Raw genomic sequence first — 12123 nt, 5'->3', positions numbered from 1 at the left:
TGTGTTAAAGTGCTGCAGTACATTTTGGGAATCAGGACCCTAGTCTGTTGCTTACCATATTATTGCAAGCCCAGGGAAGTAGATGTACCTTCTAGTCATTTGCAGAAGCAGTGATCTGTCCTGTTTCTCAGGTAAAAGCTATTTCTGGATCAGGAATCTGAGCAATATTGCTGATTTTATGTATTTTCTCTTTCATTTTGTGGAATTTAGACCATAGTTTCACATGTCTTCTATGGCATAAGCTAACTCTCACATTGGAAAAGACTTCCTGATGCAGGCACAAGCATGTTTGATGCTTGTGGTCAGCTGATCAAAGAATGACATTTTAAGGGCTAAAACTAACTTGACTAGAAAGGCTTTTTTTAACCCGGAATGCTATCCTGATATAGCTTGTTGCACAGCTGCAGAAATGCTTGTGGCAGCCTGGAATGAAGATAGGAGGTAGATATTCATGAGTGTTTCTTTGTACAAGTGATTTTTAGCTTAGGCCATCTCTGTGCATATGTGAAAGTCACTGCTTGATTTCTCAGCAAAAACAGATTGGGTTCTGCTTTAAGGGACTGACTTTCTTTAGGAAGAACAGGGATTCTGTTTTCAGAAAGACTTCTGCTTTCACAGGTAGTCACTAAAACAAATTGAGAAAAACTCTCACAGTCCCAGCTCTGTGTGTTCTGCATTTCCAGAAATTGCATATCTGACAACAGATGTCTCTGTGGGGTAGCGTCCTGCTGCTTAAAGAACCCACAAAAGGAGAATGTGCAGTGACACTGTAGTAGGAGAGATGCAGAGAATTGAAATCACAGAATCAAAGAATAGTTTTGTCTGGAATGGAGTTTTAAGCATCATCTTATTCACTTCCCCTGCTATGAGCAGAAACATCTTTCCATAGATCAGGTTGCTCAAAGCTCTGTCCAGTCTGGCTGTCATGGTTTAGCCCCGTGCAGTCACTTGCTCACTTCTTCCCGCCCCCTTTAGGATAGGGAGGACAAGCAGAAAAAGGTATAACTCGAGGGTTGAAATAAAATCAGTTTAATAACTGAAATACTTAACAAGAAAAGCAATAGTAGTTATGAAAAGTGGGGCGGGGAATAAAACCCAAAAACCACAAGTGATGCACAACTTAGCACCCACTGACCAATGCCCAGCCCATTCCCAAACAGTGATTGGCCCCTTCTGGCCAACTCCCCCAATTTCTACACTGGGTGTGATGTTCTGTGGTGTGGAAGATCCCTTTGAACAGTTTGGATCACCCATCCAGACCATATTCCCTCCCAGTTTCCTCTGAGGATCAGTGCTCAAGGCAAAGTTTTGCCACACAGTGGCAACACTTTTGGTGATCCTGCTAGACTCTGGAACAGAATAAAGATGAACTCAGAGGGGGAAGCATCTTAAATTCTTTGGGACTTCTCTGCAAGTTATAGAGTGGTTGAAGAGTGCTTCAGCTGCTCATAGCTTATTTTTTTACTTCATCTGGCTGCTGAGGAGAATGCTGCCAATGAAAAAAAAAAACAACATAAGATGTTTGTTTATAATTTACAAAATCCCATAGAAATTAAGAACCATCTGCAGCTCAATACATCAGTGTTTCAATCTTCTCTCTCTCACCTACCAGGATGCTTTTATTCTGAAATAGCTTCCAATTAGCTGGAAATTTGGTATGGTTTCTGTTGTCATTGTGCCCTTCTTGTGGGCCACATTCCAGCTACAAGTCCATCCCCAGCCCTTCCGACTCTATGTGCTTCATAGTACTTGGCTTGTCCATCTTGTCCTATGACCATTTGGAAATGTTCATTTTTATTCTTCTTTTATATGCTGAGCCCAATCCTGTCATTTCTAGTCTATTAACCTTATCTCCTTCTGCCAAGGTGTGGTAGGGATGTATGAAGATGTAGCAGCTATGCTTACACTAAACCAGGTATTTGCCAAGCTTGCCTAGGCACGCACCAGAGGCAAGCTGCAGGTTTGCCAAGGTGCACGACTTAGAGATAGTAGAGCATGGTGCTAAGAACATCAATATTGTGGGTTCAATCCCCATATGGGCCATTCACTTAACAGCTGTGCTTGATGATCCTTGTGGGTCCCTTCCAACTCAGAATGTTCGTGATTCTCATATTCTCAAATGAGTAACAGTGGAGTGATGGGTTGGATGAGTTTTTTGTGATTCTTCACGATATTGGAAATAAACTATTTTCCCAGTAAAGCATGTGACCTCAGTAGCTCCTCTGTTTCCTCCCATTGTTTCCTATAAATCAGAGGTGGTCCTGTGAGATAATCGGTTTACACAGAGGGGGCTATTGCACTTCCTGGGACTGGCTTAAGCCGCCAGTGGTTTGGGAGTTCAGGCAGATGAAATCATGCAGCTGAAGTTTGGGACTGCCTGCCAGCTCCTCTCCATCAAAGAAATGACTCTGTTGCCAACCTCCATCTCTGAGCAGCTCTTCTTCCTGTAACAATTAAACAAAGAAAAGATAGCTTGGAAGTAGGATGTTTTCCATTGAAGCGGATGCATCTGAGTAAGTGACAGCAGCGTGATTAGTGCAGTCCTGTGATCTCAGTGTTTGGGCCCCAGCAGCCTTGGAAGCCTTGGGCTCAGGATGTGGCTCCACAGCAGCAACCTCACTGATCATCCAGCAAGAGCACACAGAAACAGATCCTGCCAGTCCTGGGAAAATGGCTGTGCAGGGACTAGTGGAATTTTAGTCTCAGCGCTGTCTTTCTCTGTTAATTGCAAAATGGAAAAAGATAGCTTCAGATTTCTTCTCTTCTTTTGCCAGTTTTGCTTTTAATAGCTCTGAAATAAACATGACCCGGTCCTATATTGAAATTGTCAGTCATATCAGCATTGGGGCAGAGAATTTATTTGACAGCAGAGACAACGCTATTTCTGCATTTATTTAATATTCTTCTAGTGAGCATTGCATATCCTTAAAATTCCTGCAGCTAAATATTGAAAACAGTGTAGAATACAGGCTTTCCACAGTAAAATATTTGAAGGCTTTCTCTCTTGGTTATATTTTTTGAATGTAGTTTCTCTCATGCTGCTCACTACTCATAATTTCAGTTTCTTGCCAATTTCTAGTGCTGAACTAGGTCTCGTTTAGGAATCAGGAATTTGTCATGTTCTAACACTGGTTGGGTCTTGAGGAAGGTGGTTCGACCAATACTTACTGATCCACAATGGAATGCAGGGTAACTTAGTAGAAAAAGAAATAATGGTAAACAAACTTCTAAATAGGAGCAGCTGTTAAGAGAATGCTCTCTTTAAGGGTGGCTAGGAGTGGATGATGTGTCCAGCACAGTTTTGCTTTGGCAAACAGTGCTATTGCTGCTGGCATTCCAGGCCTTCTCCAGCTTCAAGCATAATTAATGTTGTAGGTGTAAGCACACCAAGTTGGCACAACAGCTTGATGAATTTGTTCTCTGATGTTTCTTTGATCTGTTCTTTCAGTTCTGTGGTTGCATTAACAACAAAAGAAAACAAGAGATGAAAGGGCAGCCTGGTTCCAAGTAGTTTTCCAAAAATAGCAATTATTTTCCCCCTAAAATCTTCTGTATTGGCTTCATTTCATAGTCAGGCCTCAGGCTCAAAGAAATCAAATAGCCTCTGGCTTTGTCAAATGCATGGGTATGTTTATCTTTCTCATATCTTGAGAACCTTGTAAATGCTGTCCTTAAAATGAAACCTTGCTGAGATTTCCACCTGTCACATTCAGACTTTTTCTGATTGCACAGTAGGCTCTCTTGGTTCCAGACGTAGGTGCTACCTGAGTCCTCATCCTTTGTAAATGAGGGAGAATCAAAGAACCATAATACCAGTATGAATCAGGTAATGAAAGATTGAAATAAATAGCACTCTTTCCTGCTAAGCACAACTTGCATCTGGAATGTTTTGCATTCCTGGCACACATCAAGGTGAAAAGATAGTTCTTGTGCGGTAGGAGAGTTCACATACTATGTTTTGCTAAGAGACATTCACCATATGCAACAGACTTTAAAAACAAGATGATATCCATTCATACTGGTCATCATTGTAGACTGCTCACCAAAAAACCTCAGTGCTGTGCTGGGAAAGGAGCAGGGGGGTGGGAAAAATCCTGTAGATAGAAAATGAGTGAACATGTGCTGTATGATCAACTCTGGGTGACTGGTGATCCAAACCCAATGTTGTCATAAAAAGACATACAGTAAATCCTAGATGAGGAAGAGGATTAGAAGCCTGGAAACGAAAAAAATAGCCCTGAAACTGTACAAGTGGAGGAAATATACAAAACATGGTAATATCCCCAAATCTGTAAATGGTACAGAAAAAATATAAACGTTTCTTACCTTACAAAAATAAAAATCTGAGATTTTCTCTTAGGAATGTCCAAGTTTGCACTGGATTAAAAAACAAAAACAAACTTCAAATGCTGAGAAGAGACATGGATTCTATAGACCATGATTCTTCAGTAGTTACAGAGAAATCAGTATCTGTTCTCTCTAAAACTTCTTGTACCCCTTTGAAAAGCAGGAGTTCAGTATGGAAGAGCCCCTGGGCTAAACAGTCCTGTTTAGGACCTGTCCCTGGACCTGCTGGAGCAAGTCCACAGGAGGGCCATGAAGATGATCGGAGGGCTGGAGACCCTGTACTATAAAGACAGGCTGAGAGAGCTGGTTTTGTTTAATCTGGAGAAGAGAAGGCTCCAGGGAGCCTTTCAACACTTAAAGGGACCTTTGGAAAAAAATACAGAAAGAGACTTTTTGCTTGGGCAGGTAATGATAGGACAAGGGAGAATGATTTTATGCTAAAAGAGGGGAGATTTAAGTTGGATGTTAGGAGAAAATTCTTTACTTAGGGGGTGATGAGACACTGAAACAAGTTGCCCAGACAAGCTGTAGATGCCCCATCCCTGGAAATGTTCAAGGCCATGTGTGATGGGACCCTAAGCAGCCTGATTTTGTAAAAGGTGTCCCTGCCTGTGGCAGGAAGGTTGAAACTATGTGATCTTAAAGGTCCCTTCCAACTCAAACCATCCTATGATTAGGTGACACCCATACCTGTTGTCTGAGGGAGCAAGTCTATGATCTTGTCATTAAGAATATTGAGAAGCCATGATTTACCTCACAGAAACTGCAACCAGACCCCAGAGGTGCAGGACAAACTTTGGTATCTTGCAGAATACGAATGAGAGAGAACAGTTCTTAGACCCCCCAAAAATGGACTGGACTTTATATTTTTTTTTCCAATAATCAAAGATTTTTGCAGGGTTGCTGGTGTTTCGTAGTTGTATCTCTGTCAAATGCTCTGCATGTGTGCTACGTTTATTTGCTCTGTTTGTTGTCTTCTTGCTTGGCTCTCTTTTAACTAGTTAAGTGTTGTGGCTGTGAGAGTCCCACTACTCACCTTCTTAGTATGTTCCCATTCCCCCATTTTTTCCTCCCAATTTTTTAGATCACTGCTGATTAGAGTACCTCGACAAAGGAATTGATGAGAAAGGACCCCTTAGCCAGGTAGACTGGCTCCCTGCTGCCTTTAGGCAAGCACATACTGTAGTTCCTAATATTTTATCTTTTAGTTGATTAAATTCTTTGCTCCTTTCACGTCTGTTGAAAAGACTGGTTGAAACCTTCTAATCTCCAAACTCAATGCTTCTTTTACCCACTTACCTGTCAACATTATTTGTAGAAAACAGATGGTTTTTTGGCACTTACTTTCTGTAGTTTTTGAAAATACGGTACACAATTCCATTTCCAACCCCCCCCTCTGTTTGGTGGGCTGGGGGAGGTGGTGTTGGTGTTTTTGTTTGAACATAAAATTCATGTTTCATTTTCCCCAGTCATCTTCTTTGCTGGATATGTTATCATTTAGGGTTTAACCACTCTTGAGCATGGCTGGCCCAAACCGTGCCCAGGGGTCATGCATGTGGTCTCAGCACAAGGCTGTGCATCAGCACTGATACTTCTGCTGGAATTGTGCTCCCTGGTGCAGTTTAGGATTGCTGTCACTTTCACTGTTACACTGGGTGATGGCTCAGTTTTTGCTACAGTAACCAAAGTTGATTCTCTCATGTTTTCAGGTTCCTGGGTGAAGCAGAAGTTTATAAATGTCAACACAATCTAGAATTCTTTCATTTCACTTCCTGTTATGTCTGTGTGTACTTCAGTTCACTCTGTGGTCTGGTCATGCTCTGTTAATGAAATTACCCAGCTTTATCAAGAGTATTCATCAACCAGCTCCACTGTGTGCCTAGCCCATTGATAAAGCCAATAAATAGGACTGGTTTTGGAATGAGTCACTCAGCAGGAATCCTCCCAGTTTGACTGGGATTACAATGGTGCAGCCTGTTGTCATGTATCCCTTAGGTGGTTCACAGCATATACTGCAGTTCTTGTCTTGATGCCCATCATCTCTTGTGGTGACATAATGAGTATTTAAATAAAACCTAGATTTTTTTTTAAAGGGCACATTTTAATTCTATCTTCTTTTTTTTTTCTTAATTAAGCAGTATAGTCTTTAATCTTTATTCTCTTGTCTTTCTGTTCAACTAGCTTCAGACTAAGCACGCAGGAATTTTGTGATCTTTTGAACCACCTGTTCTTTATGGGCCATGTGTATTTCATGTACTGGTATTGCAGCCTTGATAGTGACTACAATTATTTGCCTTTTTCTGTTCAGCACCTTTCTGTTTATACTAGGCTGAAAATTACTGGTTTTAGCAGCTTCTAGACTGAAAAATTGGTTGAATAAATTTAGAGTACAGGTGTAGGTGGTTTGGTACAGAATGTATTACATAGTCCACTTTTAATCCTTGTCTTCTTTTCCATTAGAGTTTCTTAAATGGAACAGTAGATAGAAGTTGATACTCAGCCACGGAGGAAAGCAAGTCCCCAGGAGAAATGTCTTTTAGACCAGAAGGATTAAAGATGAGGTTCAGTGAATGCTTTAAATCAGCAATGCTGTGAGAAGGGCAGTCCTGTCTGCTTCCCTCTCATGACTACTTTTTGTGCTGCCGGAAGCGTCTATGCAGCCATGGGGTGTACTGGGTTGGGAAGCTGTTCTGGCTAAAGAGTGACCTAGACAAGACAGTAATTTCTCATAGCAGTTCCCTGATGCAGCTTTCTTCTACCCAGGTGTTGGAAACAAAGGGTAAGATTTGTCGAAGTGTTGAGCTACTGCCTTAATTTGATTTACAGGTTTGGACTTTCAGAAATATGCACAAAGCATTTTTGGTACTGTTACTTCTTAAACTAATAAGGAATCTAGACTAAGAAGTGCCTTCATAAACTCGCTTGGAATTTTAGCTGAGCGTATTAAGGCCTCTTCTGGGCTAGGTATGGTCTGATGGTTTAGAAGATAATTTCTGGACTGTAGAAATTGACAGTATTTTACATGGTTCTGTAGCTTCAAACATGTGAGATGGGGTGTTCCATCTTCTAGCATGCAAACTTTCTATATTGCAAACGTGGGCTTTATTTCTATTTTTTTAATGTTTCTTGAGTTTGAAAATACTAGAACCTGAAATTCCCCTATCCCAAAAATTGTGTATGTTGGTTCAGCTTCAGACCTCCTGAAAAACTCAAGGGCGCTTGGGTTAGGCTGGTAAAGTGGACATCACTCCAGCCATGTCTTAACAAGGCACCACTGAACTGTTGGTGTAGATGGTGCTTAAAGGCCTTGGAACCTGATTGTACTAGAGCTTGTAGTCTTCGTGTGCAAGGTACAAAGGGGAAAACACTTGCATGAGGTCACCCAGCAATTTACTAGCAGGGATTAAAATAAAACTATTGTTTTATGGGTTGCTGCTCACTACCATCTACTGAACAGTTACTTCGCTAATTTGCATGAGTGTCTCAAATACTGGAGTAATTAAATGGAGGACTGGCTGGAGAAGGCTCTGCCCTTTTTCAGTGACTGTATCTAAGATGGGTGTAAAAATCAGCTGTCAGAAATTAACATCTGTATCTGCAGGGAGGAGCTTTTCACTCACCTCCTGTTTATTGGAGATGAGGAGAGCAGGAATGAGGGGCTCCACAAGAGAAGGGGAAATGAATTAAGGTGTACTGTTTCTAATGAGACTGCTGCTGGAGTTTGTCAGTGTCATGATTTGAGACTTGTTTAAACTGTGCTGTCCTTTGCAAAGGATGCTGTTGTACTTAACAAAGGGAGGGGTTTGATAAAGTGCAATTGCTACTATTTCTTGGCCCACGGCTTCAGGAGGTGAGTAAATTTAATTTCCTGGGCTCATTGCAGTGTCTTATCTCCGTTTTGGAGCAAGGTTTACATTAATCAGGGTATTAACATTTCATAAACTTTTGGAGGAAGCTAAATGTCTTGAGTGCCTTTTGCGTGTACTGTCCATTGTCCAACATTAAGTTTAAATCTTACTTTATTCTCTGTTCAACCTCAGTGCTTTAATGACTATTCCTTTCTTTCTTTGCAGCCTCTGTGAATGTGCTTGTCCAAAACTGCAAGATCTACAATGACGCTAGCTGTGATATCTCTGCTGATGGGCAGCTGCTGGCAGCCTTCATTCCCAGCAGTCAAAGAGGCTTCCCTGATGAAGGAATACTGGCTGTATATTCTCTGGCACCCCACAACTTGGGCGAGATGCTTTACACAAAAAGATTTGGTAAGCATGCAGCAAGAAATCAGGGTGGGTGGGGGTGTGAGAACCTCAGAACTTCAGCCTTCAGTAAGAAATGCAACAGCCTAACATCAGTAATTGTAGCAACAGGAAACACTAGATTGGCCATCTAGCCAGCCGCAGACACAGTACTGCTGGGGAGAGGCTTGTGGTATGGTCTGGACAAATAAGGTGCTGGTATGGGGGAGCTGCTAAGGAATAGTTTTTTATTCCTTAAAGTACTTCATTGTCTTAGTGATAGAACACCTGCAGCAAGGAAAAGTCCTGTAAAATTTGTAACTTGTGGAGGTCTCCTTATTCTTCTCTACCCCTTATAAGAATGAGATTAGTGTGGCATACATTATGAGAATGCTGGAAGGGAGTGAAAAACCTGTGTGGGTGAAACATGGGGCAGGATGTCAACTCGTGAGAGAAATAACACCTCTTCTCTTCATAGGACCTAATGCCATTTCTGTGAGCCTGTCTCCAATGGGCAGATATGTTATGGTGGGACTGGCTTCCCGACGTATCCTGTTGCACCCCACTACAGAACACATGGTTGCTCAGGTTTTCAGGCTGCAACAGCCCCATGGCGGAGAAACCTCTATGAGGGTGAGTATATGTGTATTCTGTTTCTGTGTGTTTGGCTCCAGCCTAGTAGTTAGTTGCTGGGTTATAATAACAAAGAGGTAGCGTGCTCCAGACCCACTGAATAATAAACATGTGAAGGAGTTTATTACAGAGGCATGCAAACATGGCAAGAGAATGTAAATACAACATAACTGTGAATTTTTTCTCTTGTTTCAAATATGATAACAAGCGAATACATTCCGTGTTGTGGAATACATTCCTAGGGCTAGATATCATTCAGAGTACCTAGTAGGTCTTTTGTGCTTTTTCAGGTAATGTGCATCTTGTTTGTGGTACTACAGTTGGCTTTGCTGAGGCAGCTTATCAGCTGAGGCTTCAGGATCATGTTCTATCATTCCTAAAAGCAAGTAACCTCTAGGACAGCAGCCACCAGCAGTTTTGGGAAGGGTAGGAGCCAAGCTTCATATCGTACCTGCAAACTGAAGTTGAGGCTTACCAAAGCTGAAGTTGAGGTTTTTCCCAAACGAGCTTTGCTGGCTATTTATTAGTTAGTTTTTAATGTATATGTAAGCATATTTGGGCGATGGAATTATTTTTATGTTCCTCTGCTTTGTAGGACAGCTGATCCGTGATCCACTCTGACTCATTTAGTACCTGAGGGAAAACCTTTGTCTTTTCACTAACTGGTAGAGTTGAGAACATGTCTGTCTTGCTTTCTTAATGAGTGAAGCACAACAGCTGTTCAGTGATAGTTCAAGGTAGTAAAAGCCATGTCCAGTTCATAATGCACAAAGAGAGTTGAGGAGTCAGAACTAAGTAATTTTAAAGCTGAAATTTGGGTTGGATTCAAGTTCTAGACCATGTATTCAGGTGACTTGTTTTAGGAGATGAACTTTGAGGGATAACTTTACCGCAGAGGAACTCATTCCACAAGAAATCTTTTTTTCCTCTTTTTTTTTCTAATTTTTTTTTTTTTAAGCCTCTCTAATTATTATTACTTTTGGCAGTGTTTTCCCAGTGTACAAGGGTTGCAGTGAGGCATTTGTCTAGTTACCTGACACTGAGGAGAGACTTGTCTCTGGGAGAAATTCCTTGATTCACCTTTGGATTCTGAGTTGCTCTTCAGACAGTTCATGATTCAGAGAGAGTCACTTTATCAGCTGATGTAAAATTTTCTCTTGTTTATTGTCATCATCTGCTCTATATTATAAGGCAAGGGAAGATCAATGACAAAGGGATTCTTTTGTGCACCAGTCAGCACTTTATCAGACGTGGTTCTGAGCTACCATTCTGGCCTCTCAAAGTAAGAGACAGAAATTACAATGTATTTATGAAAAAAACCACAATTTGGTTTACAGGTACAGGTTGGTGGAAGCTGTGTGGATATAAGATCATAAAGTACATGGATTCAGCATCCTTTTCGATCCTTTTAAAAATGTAGTTTGCCCTGGTACTGTTTCTTTTTCAGCTATTTTAAGATCCTAGTGAAATGCATATTTTTTCTGCCAGAAACTGGAGTAGCCCTTCCCACAGTCTTTTTACCATATCATAAGTAAAGACAGAGAAGTCCTATTAGCAAAAATCACATGTCTTCCTCTCATCTGTCCTTTACATTTGCTCTAAACTCCAGTTGCTATGGCTTCTAGCCCTTACTTTTGGAGACATTTTTCTGTAGCCAGCTAAATCAGCAAGCTCCCTGTCTAAATGTTTCATTTATATTTCTTCATCTCCATGTCTTCAAATGCTTGTACCCCTGCTCTTAGTCACAATTCAGTGAAGTAATGTTTTGTATTCCTTAATCTTCTCTTGTAATTGAATCTTCCAGCTTTCTTTTTTTTTTTCTCTTTTGAATTCTCTCAAAAAAACCTCTTCTTTTTTTTTTTTTTAATTTTTTCTCCCTCCTTCTGGGATATGTTTAAATGTACGTAATGTGATAAGCACAGTTTTACCAGAAGCCCACAGAGGGTAGTTTTTTTCTATTGGACAATGGCCTTTACTTACGCAGTCAGAAACCATCAAGGGAGGGTCAGGTTTTGGGAGGGGGGAGGGGGTTGCTGTTTTGGTGCATTGAAAATTTTGTGCAATTTTTTCCCACTCTTCCTTTTCAGACTTGCTCCACATCACTGCACTTCTGTCTTTCTCATCTGCTGTAATTCTGGATTTTTTTTTCTCCAGATGGATTGCATGTATTCTAAAGGTTGCTTTTTTCGTGTTTCTTGCACATGTATTTATAGCTTCCAAAAACCTTTCCCCCACGTTTTAAAATCCATCCAGTCTAGCAGGATTTGCTAACTATTTTGCTGTTTTCCCCCTCCCCACATCATGTTTAAAGATGTTAAAAATGTCTTATTTCTGACTGCTTTGGACTTGGAGCTTTATGCATGCATGACAGGGTCACAGCTAGATCAGTTTGAATTAATTTGGTTAAAGAACCTTCCTGTTGAGTGGTGTTGAATATTGTTTCAACATTTTGGTGTGCTGCTGGTTGTCTTTGTGCAGTCCATAGGACCAAGCTTGAAAAGCATACAGCTGTTAATTTCATTAATAATATCTCCTCCATCTAGTTGTAAATATTAGTGCATCCACCACAGGTATTTCTTCTGCTTTGAGTTTCACAGTAAGACTGCTTCATAAGTTTTGTAATACTTTTCAAGACATGTAAAATGAAAATAGAGTTTTAAGTAGGAAACATTATCATTTTCTTAGCGCACTATCTTTACAGTGGCTGACATATTCGTATTCAGTTGTGTAAAAATCTGTTTATAGCTTGGCCAGCATGCAGTACAAAAAGGTTTAGGAAACCTGGTGAAACTGTATTCTTTAATATCTAATTTAATATGCACCTTAGAATCAGAAAGCATTTTTGTTGCCTCTCTGCCAACAGCTTGTAACACAAAGCACTTGTTACTCAAACTCTTAATTAAAAATG

The 12123-nt window shown here is 40.7% G+C and overlaps 1 protein-coding gene across 3 annotated transcripts in view; it reads left to right on the top strand.

Annotated features, from left to right (window-relative positions):
- Positions 1-12123, top strand: part of AMBRA1 (autophagy and beclin 1 regulator 1) — a 129282-nt gene that overhangs the window by 77491 nt on the left and 39668 nt on the right. For all 3 annotated transcript variants that reach the window (XM_039552530.1, XM_039552529.1, XM_039552528.1), the window contains 2 exons: positions 8421-8609; positions 9061-9215. In XM_039552530.1, the coding sequence (XP_039408464.1) occupies positions 8421-8609; positions 9061-9215 (344 nt within the window). The remainder of the gene's footprint in view (positions 1-8420; positions 8610-9060; positions 9216-12123) is intronic.

Source organism: Corvus cornix, chromosome 5 (genome assembly GCF_000738735.6).
Source record: "Corvus cornix cornix isolate S_Up_H32 chromosome 5, ASM73873v5, whole genome shotgun sequence".
In the NCBI taxonomy this organism is placed as follows: Eukaryota; Metazoa; Chordata; class Aves; order Passeriformes; family Corvidae; genus Corvus; species Corvus cornix.
This window is presented reverse-complemented; position numbering and strand designations above follow the sequence as displayed.